General features: G+C 32.0%; 2 protein-coding genes across 2 annotated transcripts; one reads left to right on the top strand and one right to left on the bottom strand.

Moving 5' to 3' along the window:
• Positions 1 to 15542: 15542 nt before the first annotated feature.
• On the top strand, positions 15543 to 19776 carry LOC111004455 (putative odorant receptor 85d). The gene is made up of 7 exons (XM_022275488.2): positions 15543 to 16116; positions 16622 to 16787; positions 17380 to 17476; positions 18434 to 18535; positions 18832 to 18920; positions 19389 to 19455; positions 19696 to 19776. Exons 1-7 carry the CDS (start codon positions 15543 to 15545, stop codon positions 19774 to 19776), a joined length of 1176 nt encoding a protein of 391 aa, XP_022131180.2.
• LOC111004444 (pancreatic triacylglycerol lipase) lies at positions 19308 to 23812 on the bottom strand. Its single transcript, XM_022275477.2, has 6 exons — positions 23704 to 23812; positions 23165 to 23330; positions 22666 to 22814; positions 21837 to 22082; positions 20963 to 21305; positions 19308 to 20610 (listed from the first exon to the last, which is right to left on the bottom strand). Exons 1-6 carry the CDS (start codon positions 23732 to 23734, stop codon positions 20565 to 20567), a joined length of 981 nt encoding a protein of 326 aa, XP_022131169.2. The 5' UTR covers positions 23735 to 23812; the 3' UTR covers positions 19308 to 20564.
• Positions 23813 to 24155: the final 343 nt, after the last annotated feature.

Genomic DNA, 24155 nt, shown 5'->3' with positions numbered 1-24155 from the left:
GGTATTTTTATTCACAGTGTAGTTCGAAGTTAACAAAAAGTTATTAAACAAAATTATTTCGTAAAACTTAATATCTTCAATACACTTAAGAACTTCTCGTAGAACAATTTTTTGCAGCTGTTACCCCTGCTAACTCTCGCTAGTCGTTTGACCCACGACGTTTTAGCCATCCTGTATATAACAATGCTATCTAAGATTTCTTATTGATCGTTGAAAAGCGCTTATGTACCATATTAACGAAGTCAAGCCTCTGACTTTCATCTTCGGGCTTTAAATCTTGCACCAATTGAATTTTGTAGGGGTGCATGATGAAGTTCTCTGCACATATAAAGTACTATATGCTCTTTTATACCCGTTAACAAACAAGTATGATTCACAAATGACGGTAGGGAATAAATCGAGTATAAAATATTAAACAGATAATAATGATGTCATTTAAAAGTACATCAAGTATTATATATACAGTAATATGATTCTAACAATATTTATTTATTATATTATAATTTCTGCATATTACTTTATATCTAATAAATATTTATATACAATTACAAACTAAAAATATATCTAATAACTAACCTTAAAATTTAATTATTAAAAAATATTATTAAAAGGAGTCCCTTTAGGCAAGGTTCCGAAGATACTAGCAGCGTTCCCCCTTTGAATAGCTAGACTAATTCTTTGTGCGAGGTAGCTGCCAGCTCTTCGTTCTCCTGTGATGTCGACTAACCTTTTTGATAATTCCCTAAAAAGCTTTAATGCGCTAGGACCCCACGGACCAAGGGTCTCGACACCGAATGGGACAAAATCATATTCAGAGCCTAGACCCTTGTATTTGCAGACTTTAGCTTTTTCAGCCGCATCACAAATTTCAGTAATTACATTTATATATTACACTCTTCTGGACCAATGCCTACCACACAAACTCCTTTTCTATGTCAAATTAAGTTTTCTGTCCTTAGACAGAGAACGCGACTTACTACTTACCTACTTTTCTCGGTTAACATAAATAAGACTAATATTTTACGTAACGCCCAAAATAAATATAGTTTATTCCTAGTATAATGATTGATGTTAATATGATATTTTTAATATATTATAATAATTTTATAAAAAAGGCCTCATACAAAATATTTGGTATATTAAAGTAAAAATATCTCTTTACTCTCAACCTGCACACATTCGTAGGCACAGACACTACAATATTCCTAGTAAAATATTTAAAATTCTTATATTTTACTAGGGTAGGCTGTTCTTAGCAGTTCTTTGAAAATTAATATACATTTATTTTTTAAATTTTAAATTAAATATTTTAGGTATCACTGTTTCTTATTCTAGATATATAAAATGCACGAAATAAGATGGAGCAGCTGCAGAGACATGTTTAAGACATAGTACTTTTATCCGTTCATATAATTAGTCTTTGTAATGCGCGTATATCATGATTATGGTATGAATATTAATTAACGCTACATCAAGCTGTATGCCCCATATGGGAATGATTTAGGACATGATGAATTGTTCTAATTTAGCCACCAAAGTCCGATAGATGTCAGCTGACCTTTACAGTCTGACCCTAGAGTGACCAGTATTACTCGGCAGATTTTGAAGACGCAAGCCTTCAGTTTCTGACTTAGGTAATATGAATTTTGTTTTTCAAACGAATGTAGGAAATCAAAAGAAATCTTTAAATAAATATTAGCGGTCAAAGTATCAATAGCCAATTTATAAATAGTGGCAATAATATTATCATTAATTCCACTACAAGTATTTAATTAATTAATTAATCTGATCCCACATAAACGATATTTATTATAAGAAATGAATACTTAATCCTAAAAAGGAGCTAAAAATTATTATTCACTATGCTTTAATCGCTCGGGTAATTGAACCTTTTTAGACTTCTACTCAGCCACTCAATTTTTAGATAGAATATTTAAAATCTTGCTTCGTTTCAGAATCAAAGGCACTTAAGAGGGGTGTAATAAAAAACTTATTATAACTTAAACCTATAGCATCTTCTTGTATAAAATCAGTTTTATACTCGTATAACAGTAATAGTCTCCTTAACGTGATTTTACTTAGCCTAATTTTTAGTACATGCAAACATGGAACATTTTGCTATACTACCCTAGAGACTGTTCGGTTTTCCGGAATGAAACCTTTTTAGGTTTTTCCTGTGAATTTTTCTCTATATTAACGTCAAAGTTCATAAGTTTTTAATAGTAGTATTTAATCGTAGAGGGGTGAAAATTAAGGGTTGAATGTATTTTATGTAAAACTGCTGCTACTAAAATTGCTGAAAACAATAGAAAAAAAAAAATGCGTCTAAAAAATAAATAAAAAATGTTGGGGTCAAAAAATATTTTCAATGGGTATGAAATCCATTTTTTGGCCGATTCGCAACTAATATGCACACAAACTTTCACGAAAATCTACGAAACTGTTTCGGAGGAGTTTAATTACAAACATCGTGACACGACAATTCTGTATATTAAAGATATTAGAACAAATGTAAACATTATTGAATTATTCATTCCTTAATATAACATAGTATAGGTTAAATATGCTTTTATTAAGAAATCAACTTTGACGCACTGTTCTACTGTATGTTAATTACTACTTTTTGTGTTAAGAATAATGTAAAATCTAAAGTTGCAATATTTGTAAGTTTGTGAGTACCATTATCTACACAATAATATAATTATCCGCTTCATTGTTTTTATAACAACATACACTTATTTTATTTTTGTAATGTAGTAGCAAGTTTTTTTCCTAGTCTTCAGATATAATTAACAAATTAATTTATACGAAATATTGTCAAAACAATAAAACAGTAAGTATGAAGTTTCTTTCCCATTTTCTAATATTTTCAAATGAAACTATCTTTTTGAAGAAGCATTTTTAACTTGTAATTTTGACTTTCAAAAGTAACTTTTTAATTGGCCTAATTGAAATTAATGATTTGACTTTGGCTATTGAATGAATGCTATGTAAAAAAAGTAAAATTATTAACTGAGCTAGAAAAAATAATGATTACAACAGAAATTAGATCCACTTTGTACGGACCGTCGTTTAAATTACTTTAGAAAATCTCATTTTCTTTGTTAAAGCGCTTAATAAAATACATAAAGTCTGTCTGGCAAAATACTACGCTCACAAAGTCTAGAATGTTCTCACCGTTTCGGTCCTCGGCGTCTTTTTCTATTTTTAATTGGTCTAAATAGTGGTAGAGTAATGAACAACATCAGGATTTTATAAAATCGTTTTCTAAATTATTAATATATTTTCAATATAAAAAGGAAAACTCTATTTCTTTCTCCGTATCACATCACACCTAAGTCTCCATGACTTAGGTGTGATGTGATACTAAGGTTCTGATATACTGTTTATATCAATAGTTTATATTTATAGACGAGCCATGTTATTTGTATATCATGGTTTTACCAGGAGCAGAGTCCCCATTAACAGCTACATCGTAAGATGATTTTAGGTGTTTTACATTCTTTGGTAAGGAATTTTATAACAAAAATATTCAATTTTTTCCAACGTAGCTATGCTTTTTCCGATTTAATTGTTTACTCGTTGATAACTCAAAGGTTATTCCCCGATTAGGCTGAAAATTGATATAGAAACTAGCAATGAGTCACTCAATTAGCGTGCGAGTAAACTCAGCCCCCGCCAACCCATTCTGCGCGAACTTTTTGAACGCCCCCCGTAGGTCATCAAGTCAAAATTTTGGATTCGTTGTATTCAAAAGTTTCATCTCAGTGCCAATAACTCTCGCACTAAGCAACCACTGTTTATAGAATAACTCTGCCCTTAGCGAAATTTTCAGGCCTAACTTTAAAATGACATATTATTTTGGCACAAGAAATTACCGAGCGAAATATTAGTTACTGTTATCTTGAAAGTCGGGTTTGTTTTCTCAGCAAACAGCTTAGCCTAGTACAATGTGTCAATTTATGCGAAACTGTGGCGTTGGATAAGATTTTGAATCATTTATTAAAGTCTATTGAAATAAGGCTAGAATTATAAAGTTATTTATGTTGTGAAATTATTAGAATAAGATGATTCAGTGTTAAAATAAGGTGAAGTTTTCCGATAAAATGTCCTCACTTTTATGTATTGAAATTATCAATTGCTGTCTGTTTAGAATGTCAAATTATTAGTGACATATTCGAAAACAGACTTTCTATCTATATACGCCGTATCTATATACATAGAAAAACAGTAATTATAAGTAAGTAACATTAAAAAATGCTTTTCTTAACAGGTATCGCATGGTGATTCTGAGTGCTGCGCGACCATAGTTTGTTTATTTTGATTTTAGATTAGGTACAAGGGTTCTCAATAGCGATATTTTATTACAAGCAAACAAAATCTAAGAATACAGTAATAAAAAGAACACTAAATAGAATTTTTGCGAACCAAGTTAAGTAACTTCAAGATATTCACTGCCTTAAGTAGTATACCTGATCGGAAGAAGAAAACTACCCGCTTGAGAATTAGCATAGGCGTTTTTCACAACATAAAAATCTGTAATACAATTTATGAAATCATTGTATAAATGCAAACAATAAAACTATTCGATTTTTCAGTCTAGAAGGAAGTACGAAATTCATTAGTAAGTAAGAAATTCATTGTGATTTATATTCGTAGTGTTTACAGCACCCCGATACATTTAACGTTTTAATTTTCATTGGCATATAAGTCTCTCGGGATCTTGTCTATCATTTGTTCCTTATTCGGGTGTCAAATCTGACAAAAGTCATATAACCCGATCTTACCCGCTCTACGCCCTTGACTTGCGAACTGGTGGTAAATGTAAATTTACGATTAATTTAATTTGTTTTTCTTGACTTTCTTAAGTGTACATGTTTACCTAAATGAATAAAGATATTATGACTATGACTATGACTAATAATGTATAAAAATACAGTATCAATACTCCCGTCATTGTTAGCAGGTGAAAGCAAGATACACGATTCCCGCATGATTTGCATAAAGCCGTGCTGACAACGTTTTGGCCCCAGTTCAGCTTCCTACTGATTAACATAACTGCTCAATTTTACTAATAGTTGTACAAATAAGTTGTAACTTAATTAAACATGTCGGTTTTAAAGTATAGAATCTCTTTCAGGCAATATAGATATATTAAAAAGTAAAAGAAACACTCATTCAATATGTTTTATTTATATTGTAGACTAGCTGCCCCACAAACTTCATTTTTACTTAACCTACCTTTTTAGTAGTTACATACATATGTTAGTATGGAATATTTGTTATGCTACCCCATAAACTGTTCGCTGTTCCAGAATTTTTCAATTCTTCTATTCATAAAATCCTCAATACCATCCTCAGAATTCAAGGAAAAAATAATATTACTGGAATTTGTGCGCTTAGGAATTGTTAACATATTTTATGATTATTTTTTTTATAAAAATTATAGATATTATATTTGTAGATTATTGAAAATTTTGTAGATTTGTAAAAATATTCTTCGTCAGACGCTGTATTTATGGTAAATTGAGGAATTTTAAAATATATCGCTTTTAATAATTCCCCTACACAGCTTGTTCATATCTCAATAAAAAAATCCACACTTGAAATTTTTATTTTATTTATTTTTAGCCTTAAATTATTTCCTGATCCACTAATAAATATTTTTGACAGTTAGTATGTATCAGGAACCTTCTCCGATAAAGGCCTCCTCCAAGGATAGCAGTCTTTCTCTATCTCGAGCTATTTGCATTTTTTTTTTGTCATCATCCCATCGAGCGTATGGTCTGCCTCTGTACCGTTTGCCTCATGGGTCTCTTCATGTAGTAACTGTACACACTTGAAATACGGTAGTATAATTCATTCCACATCCGCTACACATAGATATCACACGAATATGTACTATTAATACTAGGTAATGAATTATTCTATTGAATCATGACACTGTATTCCTTCAACGACAAAGTCAGAGCCAACTTGTGATATATGAAAAGACATTTTCCCCAATTCGATCGGCATGCAAGCTCAAATGCACCTGCGATTCGTCACGGAACACTGCATAGAAAATGAAACTGTCGAAACAATACACGCAGTGCGATTTGTCTTTGCACCCAATAATGCCGTAGTAATAAATATTCCCTGGAATAGAAATAAATTATCAAAAATTTGTGAAACGATCGACCAGTTCTTTATACAGTCGATCGAATAATTACAAGATTATTATTTTGAAGTCATTCCTTTATGTTACGGTCCATTTTTCAGCTCTTTAGCTGTCATTGTTTCACCTATACTCATATTATAAAGAAGTAAAGTTTAAGGTCGTAGGGATTAATCTCTGGAATGTGTTTTGAAGCAAATCAGTATTTAACAAAGTTCTTTCGAAACATTAATTAATTCACATTATGAATAGATTTATGTATGTACACTGATGACTCTGATGACACTCACTTGATTTTCTCTCACCAATTTCGAACCATTTGATATTTCAAACATTTGATAATTCGAAATATTTTAAGAGTACCTCGAGTTTCAAATTAACGAGAGTCGAATGTATATATAACACACCGGAAAAATGAAAAGACTTTTTGTGATAGACGGATTTGCAAAAAAGGCGGAGAAAAAACGGTAGAACGAAAACGTCCCTAACGCTGCTTTAACGATTAGACACATGATTGAGTGTTAAAGAAAAGGTAGAGTACTTAATAAATACAATTTACAGGAAAGAAAGAGACAGCATATACAAACATATATGTAACTTTTATATGATATAAAACCAAATCTTGCGCCGCGTCTATGTATCTTGCTTTAAGTCAAAAATCTGATACGTAACGCCTTCCTGATGTATTTTACATACCTAAACCTTTTAAGGTATGTAAAATATTACAAGATTGACGATTCGGGATGGCCGGGTCATTAGTATTCAATATATAAACTGGTCGTCATCATTCTTTAAATAGCCTACATATTTAGTTCGGAAATAGAAGTACATATATCTAAACATATTTTCTACATTTTGAATTGTATATTTGTAATTTATTATTTTGAACATAACTAACAAAGCATATAATTATAGTGCTGTTAATTAGTAAAGTAATTCTACATAATAGTTATCGTCTACCTTATAAATATTACCTTACTACGAATATTGCGCCTTTTATCTCGTAAGCAAACAATTGTATTACTTAAGTAGCATCTGTACATTGACCGAAAACACATGACATTCGCAATTCCATAATAATTTGGTGGCGTAGAGAGTCGTAAAATAAATAGTGTGTGAAATTTAGCGTTTCCTGTTGTCTGCGGTCCCACGCAGGCTAGTTTCAATGTGGACGTTTATTCGATTTAAGTTCCGAGTAAAGTTTCCCGAAGCCGCGTGAATAAAGTTATGCTCAAAATTGAATTCTGTATGTGGTCGCAATCAGAATTCTGTGCCCTATTGTGTTTTCTCCCTGTAGGCTAGAAGTTTTACAGCGCAATTGTCTTTTTATACAGTATCTATCGACTGTTTTACCAATTCCCTGGGTGGAGTAGCATTTTATGCTCATTTCTAACTGAATAAACTTCAATCTCTGTTTGTTGAATAAATTACAAACATGTAAGTAACAAAGACGTCGTAATAATAAAAGCATTTTATCGCAATCATACCAATAGATTATTAATCATAACAGCGTTATTGTTCTGGTAGTCTGTTCGATTGCAGATTCTCGTCTTATCGAAGCCATAAAATTATGAAAGGAATTGCGAAAAGAAACATAAATAAGAAGATGGCGATCTAAACATAAACATGTCCTAAATATGTACCGATTATGACTCTGCTTGTAAGTTTATTTAAAATCTTCTATAAAATGTTTAACCACAATTATACATTTACTTGATAATGTAACATACAATGCAACATGCAAGCTAGTTTCATGTTATTTTGTAAATGTATTATTTCTCTTATAAATTAAATTTATTCTTGAGAAAATAAGAGGATTGTGTGGTTTTATGAAACCACGGTAAAAGTTAAACTTTTTTTTCACATTGTACACATTTTACTAAATTTTTTGAATAATATTCCATTAAGGGTATCAAAATCGTTTAATCAATCGTAATTTTATACTTGGATAATTGCAATTATAATGGGAATTAATAAAAGTAGACTAAGTCTCCAACTTATATTTTTATTGAACTCTGTATCTTAGAGAGTACGATTTACATAATACTTAACAATTATTTAGATGTACATTAAACACTGACAAATACAAACAAAATAGCGTGAAGCACTGGCACAAATGAATAATAGTCTATACTATGCGACCGACCGTCACGCGACATGCAACACTCAGACGAAAAAAAGTTTCACTTTAAATATCTGTAACAGTGATAACCTATGTAAGACTTCAAAAATGTAAAGAAAAGGTTTAATGACATAAATGATTATAAGTCACTCTTAATATCAAAAATAAAAGTTCGCAGCACATAGGAGGAATATAATCTAGAAGTTATGTTCTCGTATGTGACATAGATTCAGTTTTCTCATTTACTTTGCCGAGATGAAAACCTTTTCATCCTTATATTCTGCCTTATTTTAATTTTCTTAGATATCTGGAAGGCTGCGTTATCGACGTCATTTGCATAATACCCACATGCCAGCAAGCTTGATATTGCACGGCAGATAATCGCGGTATAAGCCGATGCCTGCCTCAATGGGATACATTGTGGGATTCCTGTATTAATAAATAGCAAATATTACGTATTAAATAATAATTTGTATTCAGCGATTTTTTTGTACTTGGAGTTTTGGCAACAATTGAAAAGTCAACCTTTTAGTGTATATTTTTATGTTTTAATAATTATGAGTTTAAAAAAATCTTGATCAGGTGGGGCTTCAGCTTCCATGAGAGTGGAAATTGATGACCTAGATCTCATACTTGAACGAGAATATTCATTTTACTGCTACCTCTTCTACAGATGCAAAAAGGTACGGCCAGTCGTAATAGAAGTTATCCGCCGTCGCTGTTCGATCTGTAGATGGTCATTATAGTTTTTATTAATAAGGTCATCGACCTTTCATAAGCCGTCCACCAAATATTCATGGACAAGTACAAAAATCTTAGATTCAGACCTAAAGGTTCTAGCGACAATGATTTTAATTAATCCAGTAAAAGCATGAAAGCTTAGCCATAGAACCTATAAAAGCAATCACATTGTCCGTCGAAACAGACTGAATTATTTAGTCAATGTTTGACTCTAATTAAAGCTATAAATTTGCAACAGTAAATGCTCGGTACAAACGGAATTACCGAATAAGTTTGGTCATAACGGCGTTGGGTGCAATACCTATTCAAATATTTGTCTATAAATCATGATAAGTTAGTAACCGCGCGAACTTAGGTAGACAATTCAATATCATTTTGAAATGGATTATATAACTGAAGAGCCGTAGTTGCCTTTTGTTTAAATGCGGTCACCTCTAAGTTACCGTGCTTCAGACCCTGCCGTTCACCAGTTTTAGTGTTTATAAATGCACAATTAACACTCTTATAATAAACGAAATCATTTTAATTAAATATGTATGAACTAAAAATAGACGCCGCGTATCAGACTTTTCAAAAACATAAAAAGACAATTCTGTTTAAAGAAAAACACTGTTTTAATGGATTAAAGTTATGTATGATTGTAAATTTATAATTATTTAAGCATAATTTTAAATTTAACCGACGTTTCGCGTGCTTTACAGCGTGCGTGGTCACGGTGACTGAAGACAAAAGGTGTTAAATTTCAAAAAAGTATCAGTAAATGTTGTGTTATCTGTATTTATTTCCCCGGAGTTGGTATCGACTAAAGGATGTAGGGTTTCTGCAGAAATTGCTCACGGTGTTTAATCCGTTAAAAAAGTGTTTTTCTTTAAATGTGTAAAAGTTATGTTAATAAAAGACAATACTAAGACAAGTATTTTTTATATTACTATTTGAAATACAACTAACTTTAAAATGTAATATTTTAAATACGCCACCGACACTGCAAATCACACGTAGCTACTAAAGAATAATTCAAGATTTCAAGTGAACGAGGTAAGGCGCCCCAGCAAAGCTCCGACTTACTCGTATATCTCATATTTTAAAAGAAAATGCGAGGATCTGCATTCATATGTTTGTTCAGACGATTAAATCCACGCCATTATACCGCCCTTACACCTTGCGAATGCATATTTCTTCGTTCTAAAAACTACTTATTTTGCCTTAAAATTATGATTATATAAAATTGTATTACCGTGGAAGTATTTTTACGTAAATAGCATCAAGTTATAAATGTGAAAGCTGGCCCCGTTAGGGAAGCTATCGTTTATTGATTGTTTTAGAGTTCGTAGTGTTTTTCGTCGTCTCACATGGCAGTGGCATGAAAACGCATGCTTTCCATTCGACTTTTTTATCAGATCCGAACGCCAGATATTTGCAAGACAGATGTTCTTTTAATTTCATTGCTAACAATTTTATAAACAGTAAATTGGCGTGATAATATAATATTACTTGATTTAATTTCGTTGCACAGTAGAAATCAAACAGTGAACTAGTTCATAAGAAGGGCAAGCAATATTTTATACATTCTATTCAATTGTTGTTGATTAATATTTCCTTCTACTAAAAAAATTAATTCCAGTGGAAGCTTTAAAATGCCATCTTTACGGCACTGGCGTTAATATCGAAACATTTGAATACTCTTATCATCATACAATTTTAGTCGCAAAGAAGTTTCATTCAACACCAAGGTAATAAGTGCATATAGCAAATAACATAAATATATCTGTCCCCCAACATGGGAGCTACTATAATATAAAAAAATGGTGCAATCGTGCGGTTATGTCTAAGTTACTCATGAATAGAGTAATGAGATGATGCATCTTCCATGGCAGAACTAGCGCTACTGCGCTGGGAATCCAATATAATATGAAAAATGATCCCACTCAGCCCCTAACTATGAATAAGTGAACACTATTAGAATATTAAAGGTAAAATGGACAATTTGAAATCGTGGTTAATCGAACTAAAACGCGTCGTATTTATATCATATTCGTAATAATGTGTTGAATGAGAAAAGAAAACTTTTAAAAGTATCCTAAGGCTACCAGCCCTTAATCTTTTATATTAAAAAATGTTACTTACTTATTGTGTGTACGAAACTATGAGATACAGTTACAAATAAGCATGATCTGCCTATAAAGAGCTAAAGGGCTAGTATACGCATTTTTTAATGAATTTAAAAGAGAAAGAACATGCATTGTTGATGTTTATGTCATATTGATGGCGATATTATATTTGAGTATGCACTAATTGAACTTGCAAGCACAAGTCATATGTAAAACTTTAAGCAGTAGCGAGATGATCCATTGAAATTTAAACCTCAACAGCGATTCAATAGTTTTAGATATGCATTTAATTTCTCTTTGTTGTTGTTCTCATTTTATGAGTTTTAACGTTTAATTAATTACATCTGTTGAAAGGTTAATGTCGGTTTAATTTTTATCGTTTCTACTGCAAATTCTAGTGACGTATTATATTTTTAATTGTCAAAGTAGTACAATACTGCAAAGTGGTGTTTTGAGCGTCAGACGGATGGGAAAGAGTAATGTTCGGTGGAAATGAAATTTTTAATAACGTGACCTTTGCTTTAAGCCATCTAAAACCTGCTGACGCTCGCAATTTGACACGACAAAGGACTTGATGAAAAAATTGGTTTATGTTTTAAAATACACAGGATAACAAAGCGTATATTAGTCGACAATACACAATTTTGTAAATATTTTAGCATGTGGCAATTGGTTTTTTTTTTGTTCAAGGCAACGAGCCCACGATTAGATTAGCCTACGATTTTATTTATTAAACCAATCAAATTTTCGTCTTACTAATCCAAGAACGTTTCTTAATGATATACACATTTTAATTCATGGATATTTTGCAAAAAAATTCGTTCAGTCACAGTAGTGTTGCCCAAAATCGGTCTTGGTCTTGCAGTCTTGGTCTTGTTCTTGCATTTTTGCAAGACCAATACCAATACCAAGACCGCCTTATCGTAGCAAGACCAATACCAAGACTGAAGCCTGCAAGACTTGAGCAAGACAATACTTAAGCCTGCAATACTCTTGCGTCTTGCAGTTAGGACAAACTGAGATTTGGGCGTTATCAAATTTTCAACTTTATCACTAGAAAAATAAGGTTCAAGGTTGATTGGGAAAATGTGACGTTCTGCGAATAAACTGTTGATCGGTCGGTGTATTATATACCTACATATTTTATAATTTACCGACAAAGACGCCGCGGTTTCCAACAAGTGTATCACAGCATTTGACACGCTGTCTCGATAGTGGGTGATTTAAACAAATTTGAAACGTGGAAAAACTCCAAATATGAGCGACGTCATATTGCTTTACGCATTTGGTTTTAAAATCACACATTTCCAAAAATCGAGATTTGCAGTGTCGGTTTATCAACTTCTATCGTATCTACTCTAGTAGCTAGTAACCTCCATAAAACAGCAGGCAACGTATAGTTCCAATAAAGGAACATAATAAACAATATTATTTGCATAATTATCTACACTTTATTTTTGCGTAGGCACAAAACCTATCTGATTTTGATTCTGGTAGTTTTTTAATCTTTCAAAGATTTATTCTATCTAAATCAAATCAAAGAATGCCGCATTTTTCTCTGTCGGTCTTCGGCTTGTATGCTTATAAATATGAGTTTTTATTTCAATTTCAGTCATTTCCAATTGAGTTTCGCTTCGAGTCTATCTTTTTTATTATTCTCGCCCATTTACCTAGCTAGATACTCTAAATTCTTATTGCTTTCGGAGTGAATGTTTACAATTTGACATGAGTGACGAATAAATAGTAATAGGCTAATAGGTATTTACAAGTCTTGCGAGACTTGCGAGACTCTTGCTGCAAGATCAAGACCAAGACCAAGACTGAGAGCGCAATACCAATACCAAGATCAAGACCAGGTGTATTGACGCAAGACCAATACCAAGACTGGTCTAAGTCTCGTCTTGGTCTTGCATTTGGGCAACACTAAGTCACAGTGATTAAATAGATATTATACATAATGACTGGTCATTATATATAATAACAAAATTGACTAGACAATATGATAAATTAAGTAATTTTTAAATAAAATTAATTAAGTACCTACTTGTTTTATCACATTATCCAAGTCTTTGAAGATATTATATAAAATTGCTAGTTAATGTGATTAATTCCGTGTCAATTATCACTTTATCTAAATTGAGTAGACATTATAAATAATGGCTAGATAATATACATAATATCCAGATTAATTACTTTGGCTATAACATATATACCAATCTCTGACTTTTTCAAATAACCAAAACTTTCCTTCGAAAGATACTGGATCTTACCGATTCCGATCTCGACGTTTTGGTAACATATGGATCTGAAACTTAGGTGACTCACGCGCAGTATAAAGAGGGCAGGTGTATCAGAGATTGGTGGAAGAGGAACAGAAGAAAGTTCAAAACGGGTCTCAGTACAGTAAATGAGAAAGAGTAGAAGGAAATTAAGGAAACAGAAGGCATTAGGTACTTTGCATAGAGTGGCATAGTGCAGACAAGAATTCGAAGGAAGCCTTTGCCAAAAAATGGCATACCTAATAAGAATGTGATGATAGAAACTTAAATTTGTTTTAGTGTAAAAGTATTAAAAAATAAAAGTTTATTATTATTAATATTTTTTATTACTATTTTATAATTGTTAATACAATTTTTTTAATGACATCACAGATGTTTCCCCGAGTTAATAACTCGGCTAGGATTTATTATATATTTGTAATAAAGGGCTATTATGTTCATTTTTGATTGGTTCTAATAACAACAATTACATGTAAAATACCTTACATGTTTTATTTGTCTTAATTAGTCACCATAATGGTCGTAAAAAAATTGTGTACTGCCACAAATCGTTTTTATTTTCTTTTTTTTTGACAGTTTTAGTGCATTATGATTTTTAGTTAAGATAGTGTATCTTATTGTTTTAGCTAAGAATCATATTTAAATAGTCTCTTTGACCAAAATTTTAATTATTATAAAGATATCAAACCGTTGACAAATGAAATATGCAGCTTCAAAAGGAATAATATAGATGTTAACACCTCTACAATCTACAAATCATTCTTGAATTGAAAATTAAGTATAGCAAAATCAGGGGCAGAAATATGTAGATTTTGCCATGGGATTTTTATTGTTTTAGTATGTTGTTTATTTGGATTTTTCAAAGTAAGTAAAATATGTATGTATATTTCTAATCAGAACGAAATTCACACAAATTATAAAATAAAGTCATCTTTTTTGTCGCCTCAGTTTCCAATGTAATATTATGAAAATAAAATTTAAAAAAATACTAATTCCTGTTTATTTGGTCAAATTGTTTTCGCTTTTCAGCTTTTTGGATTTATTTTGTCTCGTTGCAAGCACAAGTTTAGTGTATAAAAATATTGTAAATTCTATTTTAAAAGAGTAAGTGTGCAGTTTCTCCACACAAAACTATCTTTTGGAAAGGGCAGCTAGAGTCATCTTTATATTTTATTTGAGGTTCAAAAGTGTCATTTTAGGTAGTCTAATTGCAATAAATGATTTGATTTGTTTTGATGAGTGAAATAATTATCGCGTATATTCAATTTAAACTAACAAATAAGTGAAAAGTACTAAACTTTTAAGCAATGAATGAATGAAGCAATTTAATAACGATTTATTATTTTATGAATAATATATACAACTATATATAATATGAAAGTTTATATATATAAATATTAACATCTGTAATCCTGAAATGTATCAAAATATTCCGAATAAAGGTGATCCACTTAGCTCGGTTTCTGTTGAAATATTGAGGCATTATGATAAGTAAATTACTCTAGGCTGTTTGTAGGAGGAAATGTTTTTAGTTTATAAAGAAATACAAAGTTCGGTCACATTGTAGGTTGCAGGAACCATAAAGTTAAACGAAGTGACGGGTCAGAGGTAATAAGGAAAATTGTGGTACACACTCAGATAAAACCTGTATGTCGCATGCTGTATTAACTAAATATTTTTGTTCCCTACAAATAATAGTATCGGATGTCTTAATTCTATAGAGGTAAGATTTAGGCATTTATAACAAAACATTTTGGTTGCTAAACCCCTAATGTGTTTAAATAGGTTTTTACCAATAATTATTTTAATGATTTAAAAACGTACAACACACGTTCCTTTTAATATGACCTATGTGTATTGATAAAAACCGCAATAAACTCCGTTGATATACATTCAACGAGTTATTATTGAAACTAAAATAGTAAATACCAATTATTACAGCTATTAACTTAAGCGATACCAAATTGCAATAATCTAAAAATGTGTAATAATAAAATAAAAAGTATGTAGAGTTTTATAAAGTCGGTAATAATATAAATTCGATGGCAACCCTAATGGTGGATAGTCTATTTAAATGTGACACCAATTTACAAGCACTTCAAATTTGAAGAAAACTTCAGAGTTTGTACAGTACAATGCCGTCCAACATAATTGGCATTCCGGGATTCGAAGAAATTTTCAATCAAATTAAAATTAATTTTTGGTTCATCGGTATACCATTTGAGGAAAATGTAAAATTACGATTTTATATTATGTGGTCTTGGCTCTTTGTAATGATCATCCAGGAAATCTTATATTTCATATCAAAGTTTTCCAACGAAAATTTCCTGGACCTAACTCAGCTCACTCCGTGTACTTGCATTGGTATATTGTCGATTATAAAAATCATATTAATCGCTAGGAAAAGACTTTACATCTTCAAATTATCGAGTAGCCTGAGAAAATTGTACGAAGACATTATACGAGATGATAAAAAGGTGTCCCTCGTCAAAGCGAATTTCGTATTTCTCAAATACTTGACCAAGTATTTCTTTATTCTTAACGCGATCCTCATTAGCGTTTATAATTTTGCATCGATTTTTCTTATTTTATATTTTTATCTTAAGAAAAATAAGGTCCAATTCATTTTGCCGTATGCAATTCTGGTTCCGTTTCGAATTGATACTTTGGGTAAATGGTTTATAATTTATATACATTCTACAATTACTGGTGAGTATTTTTTAATTAAAATAATATGTATTATTTTATAAACAGTTTTGTCTATAAAATAATATGCTTTAGTTTTTAAAAGAATAACTTAATTATTGATAATTTATTCATTTCTGTTCGGATTAACCCGATGTCTTTAATTGAATCCTTAATTATAAAGTAAGAATATCTGTATGAAATATAATAATAATGCACCGTTTTAACTAAAGTTATATTTTGTCTCTTTCTATCAAAATGTGTTTACGCTGTGATGAGAGATTATTCCTTTAGTTGAAACGGTGCAAATCAACTTTTAATGAATAGGGTTAGACGTTAATGTTTATAATATTTGTGTTATCTGTAAAGGAAGTTATATAAATTTTTTACGATTGCATAACCTTTTTATACGTCGGTAACACTGAAAATGTTTAGAACTGGCCAGTTAGAAACATTGCTACACATAGTTTAATTTGGCTTCAGGCTCGTGAAATATATAACTGAAAGTATTAAATAATATTTGCTTCAGGGTTCATATGTGTATTATACTTTACAACAGTCGATGCACTGTACTTTATAATGACTACACATATGTGTAGTCACTTTACCGTACTCAGTCAAGAAATAAGGGATTTGAAAGCCAACACAACCCATTTATTAAAGGACATTGTAAAGAAACATCAATATATTTTAAAGTACGTTTATATTACTAAACTTTGATAAAATATTCTAGTACTTAATTTACTGAAATATTTCAAGAGTCAATATTGTGTCGAGAGACACGTTTTGTGTTGATGAATAATTTTTAGTTAAAGTATTTAATCTGTCCTGCTGTGCTAACCAAAATACAACAAGTTTTTTTTTAACCCTAATGTAACCTAAAACATATTAATCGCACTGTCATATGCCGAAGAGAAGAGCAGTGTTGGCGTAGGCCGTAGTGGCTTAAGCGTGCGGCTCTCATACCTGAGGTCGCAGGTTCGATAACCCGGCTGTGCACCAATGGAGTATCTTTCTATGTGCGTATTTAACATTTGCTAAAACGGTGCAGGAAAACATCGTGAGGAAACCAATATGTCTTAGACCCAAAGAGACGATGACGTGTGTCAGGCTGATCACCTACTTGCCTATTAGATTTAAAAAAATGATCATGAAACAGATTCAGAAATCTGAAGCCAAGAGGTTGTAGCGCCACTGATTTATTTATGTATATGCCTAAGAGAAAATAATGCTGTATTTTTACTTTATTTTGAGTCCTACGCAATTATTTAAAACTTTCATTTTCAGATTGTCACAAGATTTAGAAGAAATTTTTTCGGGACCCAATCTTTTCAATGTTTTAATTGGTTCTATCGAAATTTGTGCACTGGGATTTAATTTAACGGTAGGTATACATATAAATACTCGCAGCTAATGGTATAAATTAAAAAGAGGTGGAAGTTCTAAGTGCTTTAGATGAGATTTCTTTATATTATAATAATAAGATGGCAAACGAGCCTACGGTACACCGAAAAAGGGCAGTCATCGCAGTCCCGCGTTTTTCATTTTATTGCGTAGCCGGCCTCTGAGGGAGGAGCACATTCAATAGTTGGAGGTCGTATCTGTCAGGTAAGACTCGATTCGAAAGAAAGTGTCTAGTTAAGCCGACTGTATAAGACTTCAAGATGATGTTAATAAAACTTCGAATTGATACAGCTCAATTTTAAAACGTGGCTTGAGGGATCAACCCAAATAATTTTTCAGAAGCCTCACCATAGTATACTTTGTAGAAAACGCAAAGAGACGCATTATCTCTGCGCAGAGACAAGGGTTTGTTTGTCGCGGTGTATTTGAGAGCACCGGCCTAGAGATGTGATCAGTATTCCATATGAGATATATGTCCAACATGTGCCTTTTAAAGCTGCATACGTTGTACCTCAGTGAAAGTGAAGTACTAAGGGGAACCTTTAAATTGAGGAGACATGACAAAAGGATTTTTCGTGACAGTAAACGAACAAACCTGTGCATGTACACTTAACGTTTGCATATCACAGAATATTTCTCAAGTATCGTTTCAAGTGGAAACAAGTTTGTTACGGTTCTCATCGGCTTCAGATCGAGACATGAATCTAAGAGATATGCAATAAAAAGCCACCTGTCTCTGCACAGCTGTGCAATTTTCTACGAAGATGGTCAGTTTCAAAAGACTAATCGATGTAGAGATCATACAAAAGTTTCATTCAAAGTTGTGCAACATCTGTAGATAAAACGCTTTTTACTAAAAATGCGATTAAAATTCGGAGTAACGGAAAGCAATTTTGAACGAAAATATTTTTTTAAATATTATATTTTATCATTTCAGATGGGCAAGTGGACTCAAATACCTGGTGTGGTTTTGTTTTTAATGTCGGTACTACTTCAAATACTTATGATAAGCGTTTATGGAGAGCATTTAATTATGGAGGTACAATGCATTAATATTGTGAATGTAATCAGATAATAGCAGTTTTCTACCATAAAATCCTTATACGTCGTTTGATTAAAATATATTATAGGTGAAGGAGACAAAATTTTCTTTAACTTCTTCTTCTTTTCACTAGCTAACGAAAACTTTTTTTGCAACACAGCTACGGGTATTAAGGTTAGATTTATATACATTTTTTAAGTTTTTCACTGATCTAAAGTATCTTTTGAGATGGTTATTCTTCTGTAACGTATGTATACCTTATTAGGTAATTGTAAAGTTTTTTACCTTTGTAGAGTAGAAAAATTAGCGATTCAGCCTTTGAAAGCGAATGGTATGCCATGGATGCAAAATCGAAAAAGATTATAATTCTTATCATGCTAAGGTATACTTCACTTATTTATTATAAATTACAGGCCTTCTATAGAAATGGGGCATCCAAGAGATTTTTTTAACAACACAGTCGTTCCTAGACTAATAGATGCAAAATATGGGTTTAAAATATGACTTCCATAGATAAATCTCAAATAAGAAATGACGACAACACTTTTGGCACTCTAGCCGACTGCGTCTATAGATAGCGGGATGATTTGCATTATGAGGCTCACCCCGTGTACCCTTAACCGATAATACATAAACGTACGAAAATACCGCTTTTTCTACTGTATTATACTTCTCAAAATGATTATGAATATATTTTTCTTTTAACGCGAAATTTAAGGCGAACGAACTAACGAAGATTTCTTTTAAGATTTTTTAATTAAAAAAAATGTATATGCAAATTTTGTTATATTTGTTGCGAAATACAAAAAGCCATTATAACTATTTTGACAATTTTTAACCTTAATTTCAGGGCCAATAAGGCGCAGACGCTCACTGCTTACAAGTTTTCAGTTATTTCCTATGAGAGCTTCACCAAGGTACCAGTTAAATAATTTACATTTAAAACCCTTCCAAACTTACTACAAGCCTACCAATCTACTTTTACGAGCAAAATGAGTTACAATTCACTAAACAGATGCAAGTACGAGCTAACGTAAAATGCAATTCTATGTAGAAAAAAATATTATGAAGTAACGTAACATGTACAATAATTCACAGTCTTAGTTTTTAGAGACGTTAAAAGTCTATATAGAACATTCCAACTGATTTTTTTACAGATAATCAGTACATCATGGTCTTACTTTACAATACTGAAATCTGTCTACAAATCACCAGGACAAACGCCAAACGAGAATTAAACATCTGAGTAGCAGCATGCTTAGCGATAATATAGTTCTAGTGAAATATGCTTTACCACTGCTGTAAATCAATTAAACCGTTTCATTAATTATTTGTATTCCTATTAATTAAATCAGATGTAACAAGCAGTAACCCTTGATTGTTTCGTATTGATCATACAGACCACACATGTAAAGCATACAAGGTTGTAATAAATCAAAGCGCACTCCAGCTACTACTAAAAAGCTGTTTTTAGATCTAATTTTTCAATAAATTAAATCCTGAATGCCATAAATATACAATCAAGATAAATGTTGTCCGTCTAAAAAAAATATTATATGATTATGTTTAATTGATTTTGATAATATTGAGTGTCTTCAACTATAATTTAAACATGGATACAGTATTTAGGTTTTAGAATCATGGTTGTGTGCGAATTGAATTTTCTACACAATTAATAGTTGCTCCTGTGGTAAAAGCAAACATCGTGAGGAAAGCGGCTTCTCTCAAACTCAAATTCAGATATATTTGAGGACACAAATGGTCGATTACACCTTCTTTTTAAACAAAACAATGAACAAATATAAACTGAGTCCAAGACCTCATCCTATCCTATCAGTAAATAAACTGATTCATTGTTTCATTTTAATTCCACAAAATAATTACAATAACATATTCTTATCATTTTTTTTATTAAATACAATCAATTCGCAAAATAAAAATTATCTTTCAATATATTATTATTTAATTACCAAATTCAACATGATCATTTTTGATTCAGTTTACAACGTTGAACTAAATTAGTCAATTAATAAGGATAGTTAGCTCTTGTGTCCATTCTGTATATTCCAGACCTGAAAAAGAAGTTACATTAAAATTAGTTACATTAAAAGTACTTGAATGAAAGTTGTTACAAGAATGTCTATACAGGAGGCGAAGAATCCAAATTAAATGTGAAAACAAAATATACTATATTTGCTTTTCGTTGGATTTAAAGCTGACAATCACATTGACAACTATACTTAACAGAAGCTATCAACTTTTATAAGTACAAAGTAATCAAAATAAGTGATAATGCAATGAATTTAGCTGCGAGGACTTAGATTTAAGTGAACAGCAAGAGACAAGTCTTGACAATATCGCCCATAGAACTACAATCGCTTAAATAATATAATCGTGCGGCAATAGAATCTCCAGAATACTCACCCTCGTTTATTCAAAATATCGTTGCCCATACGTAGCGTTCGCCCACGGCAAGTGTTCAAATTAACCTGAGTCATGGAGGAGCACAGTCTTCCTTCCAAATGATTTCTTGTCACCGTTGAGGCGAATAACTGCCAAGCGCGGTTATGGTTGCATATATTGGTGAGACATCCAGGCTGTCTTATACCTCCGTTAGGGAAGAAATCTGCGTCAGCAACTGCCGTACCAATTCCGAGACCGCCGACAGTGTATCCACTGTCAGTGTGAATAGCTTCTACATAGACACCATCGGAGGGACTGAGGCGATTTCTGTTGAGGTTCCATAGAGGCCCGGCCGGATCTAAACCTGTGTGATGTTTATTTATGAGTCACAGTGCACAAAAGCACAACAAACCTTGGAGTTGAATTTATTTTATTTTTTGTTCCATTATTGTTTGTAAGCAAGTATGTATTGTATTGTTTGTATGTATATATAATACTAGACTATCTAAAGTTTAATTCTTTTTTGGGAAAAGGGATACTTTTATTAATCGAAATCCCCTCTTTTATCTCCTCCTTTTAATAAATGTATTAAATAAAAGCTGTGTAAGGCTAACTATAAAGTAAACGATTATCTAGTTCATAAAAATGCCTGGGACTAGCGCTAGGCAGAGTGCTTTTTATTAATTTGCGATATTTGTTTTAAGTGTTGTTTGATGATTTGCTATTTTAAAAGAGTACGAAGAGTTTTTTACGCCGCCTTTTTCTCTCGGCCTACAGCCTCTGTCTTTTTTGCCGATGAGTAGAGATGCCCATTCAAATGTAATAACATGGAATAAGTGATACCTGATTTTCACGTAAAACCACTATTTTTCAAATGTAAATACACAAATCTCACCTGTGATTCTAGCTACTCTTCCTCTCAATTCTCTTCCTGCGTTTCCAACAACGTGTGCGCCGAGACTGAATCCTACTAGGTGCATTCTATCAAATGGAGCGCCCGTAGTTTGGTGCAGGAAATTTAGAAATTGTCCCAAACCCCGTCCAACATCTGGTACACCAGCCGCAGCGGTTGCATAATCACGTCTTGCAAGTCGGCTCCAATCTAGTATAATAACATTGTAGTCACCTTTACCGAGAAAAGCTGTAAGAAATAAAAAAATATTATTTGTATTTGACATACAAAATTAATCTATAAAATTATACAGCATTCTGTCTCTTTTCAATACAACGAAAATACAGCTAAACAGAAAAATAACGCATATATACAGTTAGTAAAAGTAAGAAGGCTGATTTAGTTTCACTCGACTCAATATATTCTATTTCTGGCCCGGCGCTTAAAATTATTATAAAATATTTCGAACAAAGATAAATTTCTAGAGTAATAACTAGCAACATCATTGATAATGAAAGCAGCACTAAAAGAATATATTACTTTATACCTAGCCAGAGAGTATAATGAGTAGGAGGCTATCACCAAATATTAAGTGCCAGCCACCCGTAGACACTTACAATGCCAAGTGGCTCACGAGTGCGTTGACAAGCTTTTAAGAATTGTTACCAATTACTTTTTTTAAACCTTTAAGTCGAATTATTTTGAAAATACTTCATGGGCAGCTGGTTCTATATAATGGCGGTACGCGACCATAATCTTGAAGAGATTTCATTGATTCATTGATTCATTTCATTTTTTTCATTTCATTGTTTCAAATACATAAATGCAATACCGTTACGAATAGTTGGATTATTCTGAGTGTTTTGGTTACTAAGCCATCCATGGACTGACACAACTGTGGGATGTTGAGCATTGAAGTTCGAATTTCTTATGGAATTGGCGTCGTTCATACGTAGTCTCTGCGAGTTTCTCGAATTACGTCTGAAAATTAATCACAGGAGTAAAACTAAACATATTGTGAATCTTGTCTGAGTCATTTCGGCTGAATCTATGCGTTTGTAAAACCATCTCTTTAGGATCCTGTCGCAGCACGGACGGAGAATAAATAATTAAGATATAATTTAAGATACAAAAACACGGTATTTAGACAAAAAGTTGAAGACATATTTCTGTAGGTATTGTCTTAATTATCACACAATTCTGAAAGGTACTTAGAATTTTTAGTTGACCGATTCGATTTTTAAATAAAACCTGGCTGCAACTACGCCATTAGCAGTACTATATGTCAAACTACTGTCCTATTTATTGATTCTTTTTGAAATTGTACGTACCGTGTATACAAGAGGTATTGATTATTTGCCGCATTCCTTTGTATCTCATTTAAAAACTCCACATCGGGCTGGGCTTCTAAATCAACTAGGTGCATCTCACCGTCGCCGCCGGGGAAGTGTATGTAGCGCGGATATAATTCCCTCTCCGGCGTCGTCGAGGCATACACTGGAATATTTAAAAACAGCAACGTCATGGAAAATTTAAAATCAAGGTACATTTTACGATGTTTTTTTTCTTGTATTTTATGTTCGAACGTTTGGGTTCGTACTGAGGTAATGTAGTTCGTACTCTATCTGTTTATTTGCGTGTCTGGGTTTAGTCAATTTACGAACTCGAGTACAGGAGTCTACACCGAATTAATAATTAGAATTTCATAGGCAGGAGTATATGGTTATAGTTCAGTGGTACACAAGTATTCGTTACACAAAAAAAATACGCAAAGTTTTTAAAGTTTCTGTAGTAGGTATCATCAAGACGTTTAAATTATAATTTATATCATATTAGTATAATATTTATCTATATTCTGCGCAATACATACCAAAAAGACTTATAAAAACTAAAATCTTCATGTTGAATTATTGCACGAAAACCATTTAAAAAAAACCGCGACGTCCGTATTTATAGCAGCTGACAGATAAGTCTAAAATGATTGCGATAAAAATATAACGATCTTTTTCAGGATTCCGTACATAGACATAAAAATCTAGAGGAGATCAATATAATATGACAGGCAAAGTGGTCAGATATCAGGTTCCGCTAGATCGACAGAGTGGAGGAGAACCTGCTGTAGATCAATGCCATCAGGCAGGATTGGAAGTGTCGGTTCAGAGGCCAATATACTATTTGGTCCAGAAAATTTGTTACCGCTTTGTCTTATTAGAGCCATATTGAATTAATTAATAATTATATGATTATCTAGTTGTTTTTAAATAGGTATAAAACTCGTAAACTATAAGTTATCAATTCTCATTAAACATTTGAATATGAACC

Source organism: Pieris rapae, chromosome 5 (assembly GCF_905147795.1).
Source record: "Pieris rapae chromosome 5, ilPieRapa1.1, whole genome shotgun sequence".
Classification (NCBI taxonomy): Eukaryota; Metazoa; Arthropoda; class Insecta; order Lepidoptera; family Pieridae; genus Pieris; species Pieris rapae.
Note: the sequence above shows the minus strand (reverse complement) of the source record. Positions and strands in the feature narration are given on the sequence as shown.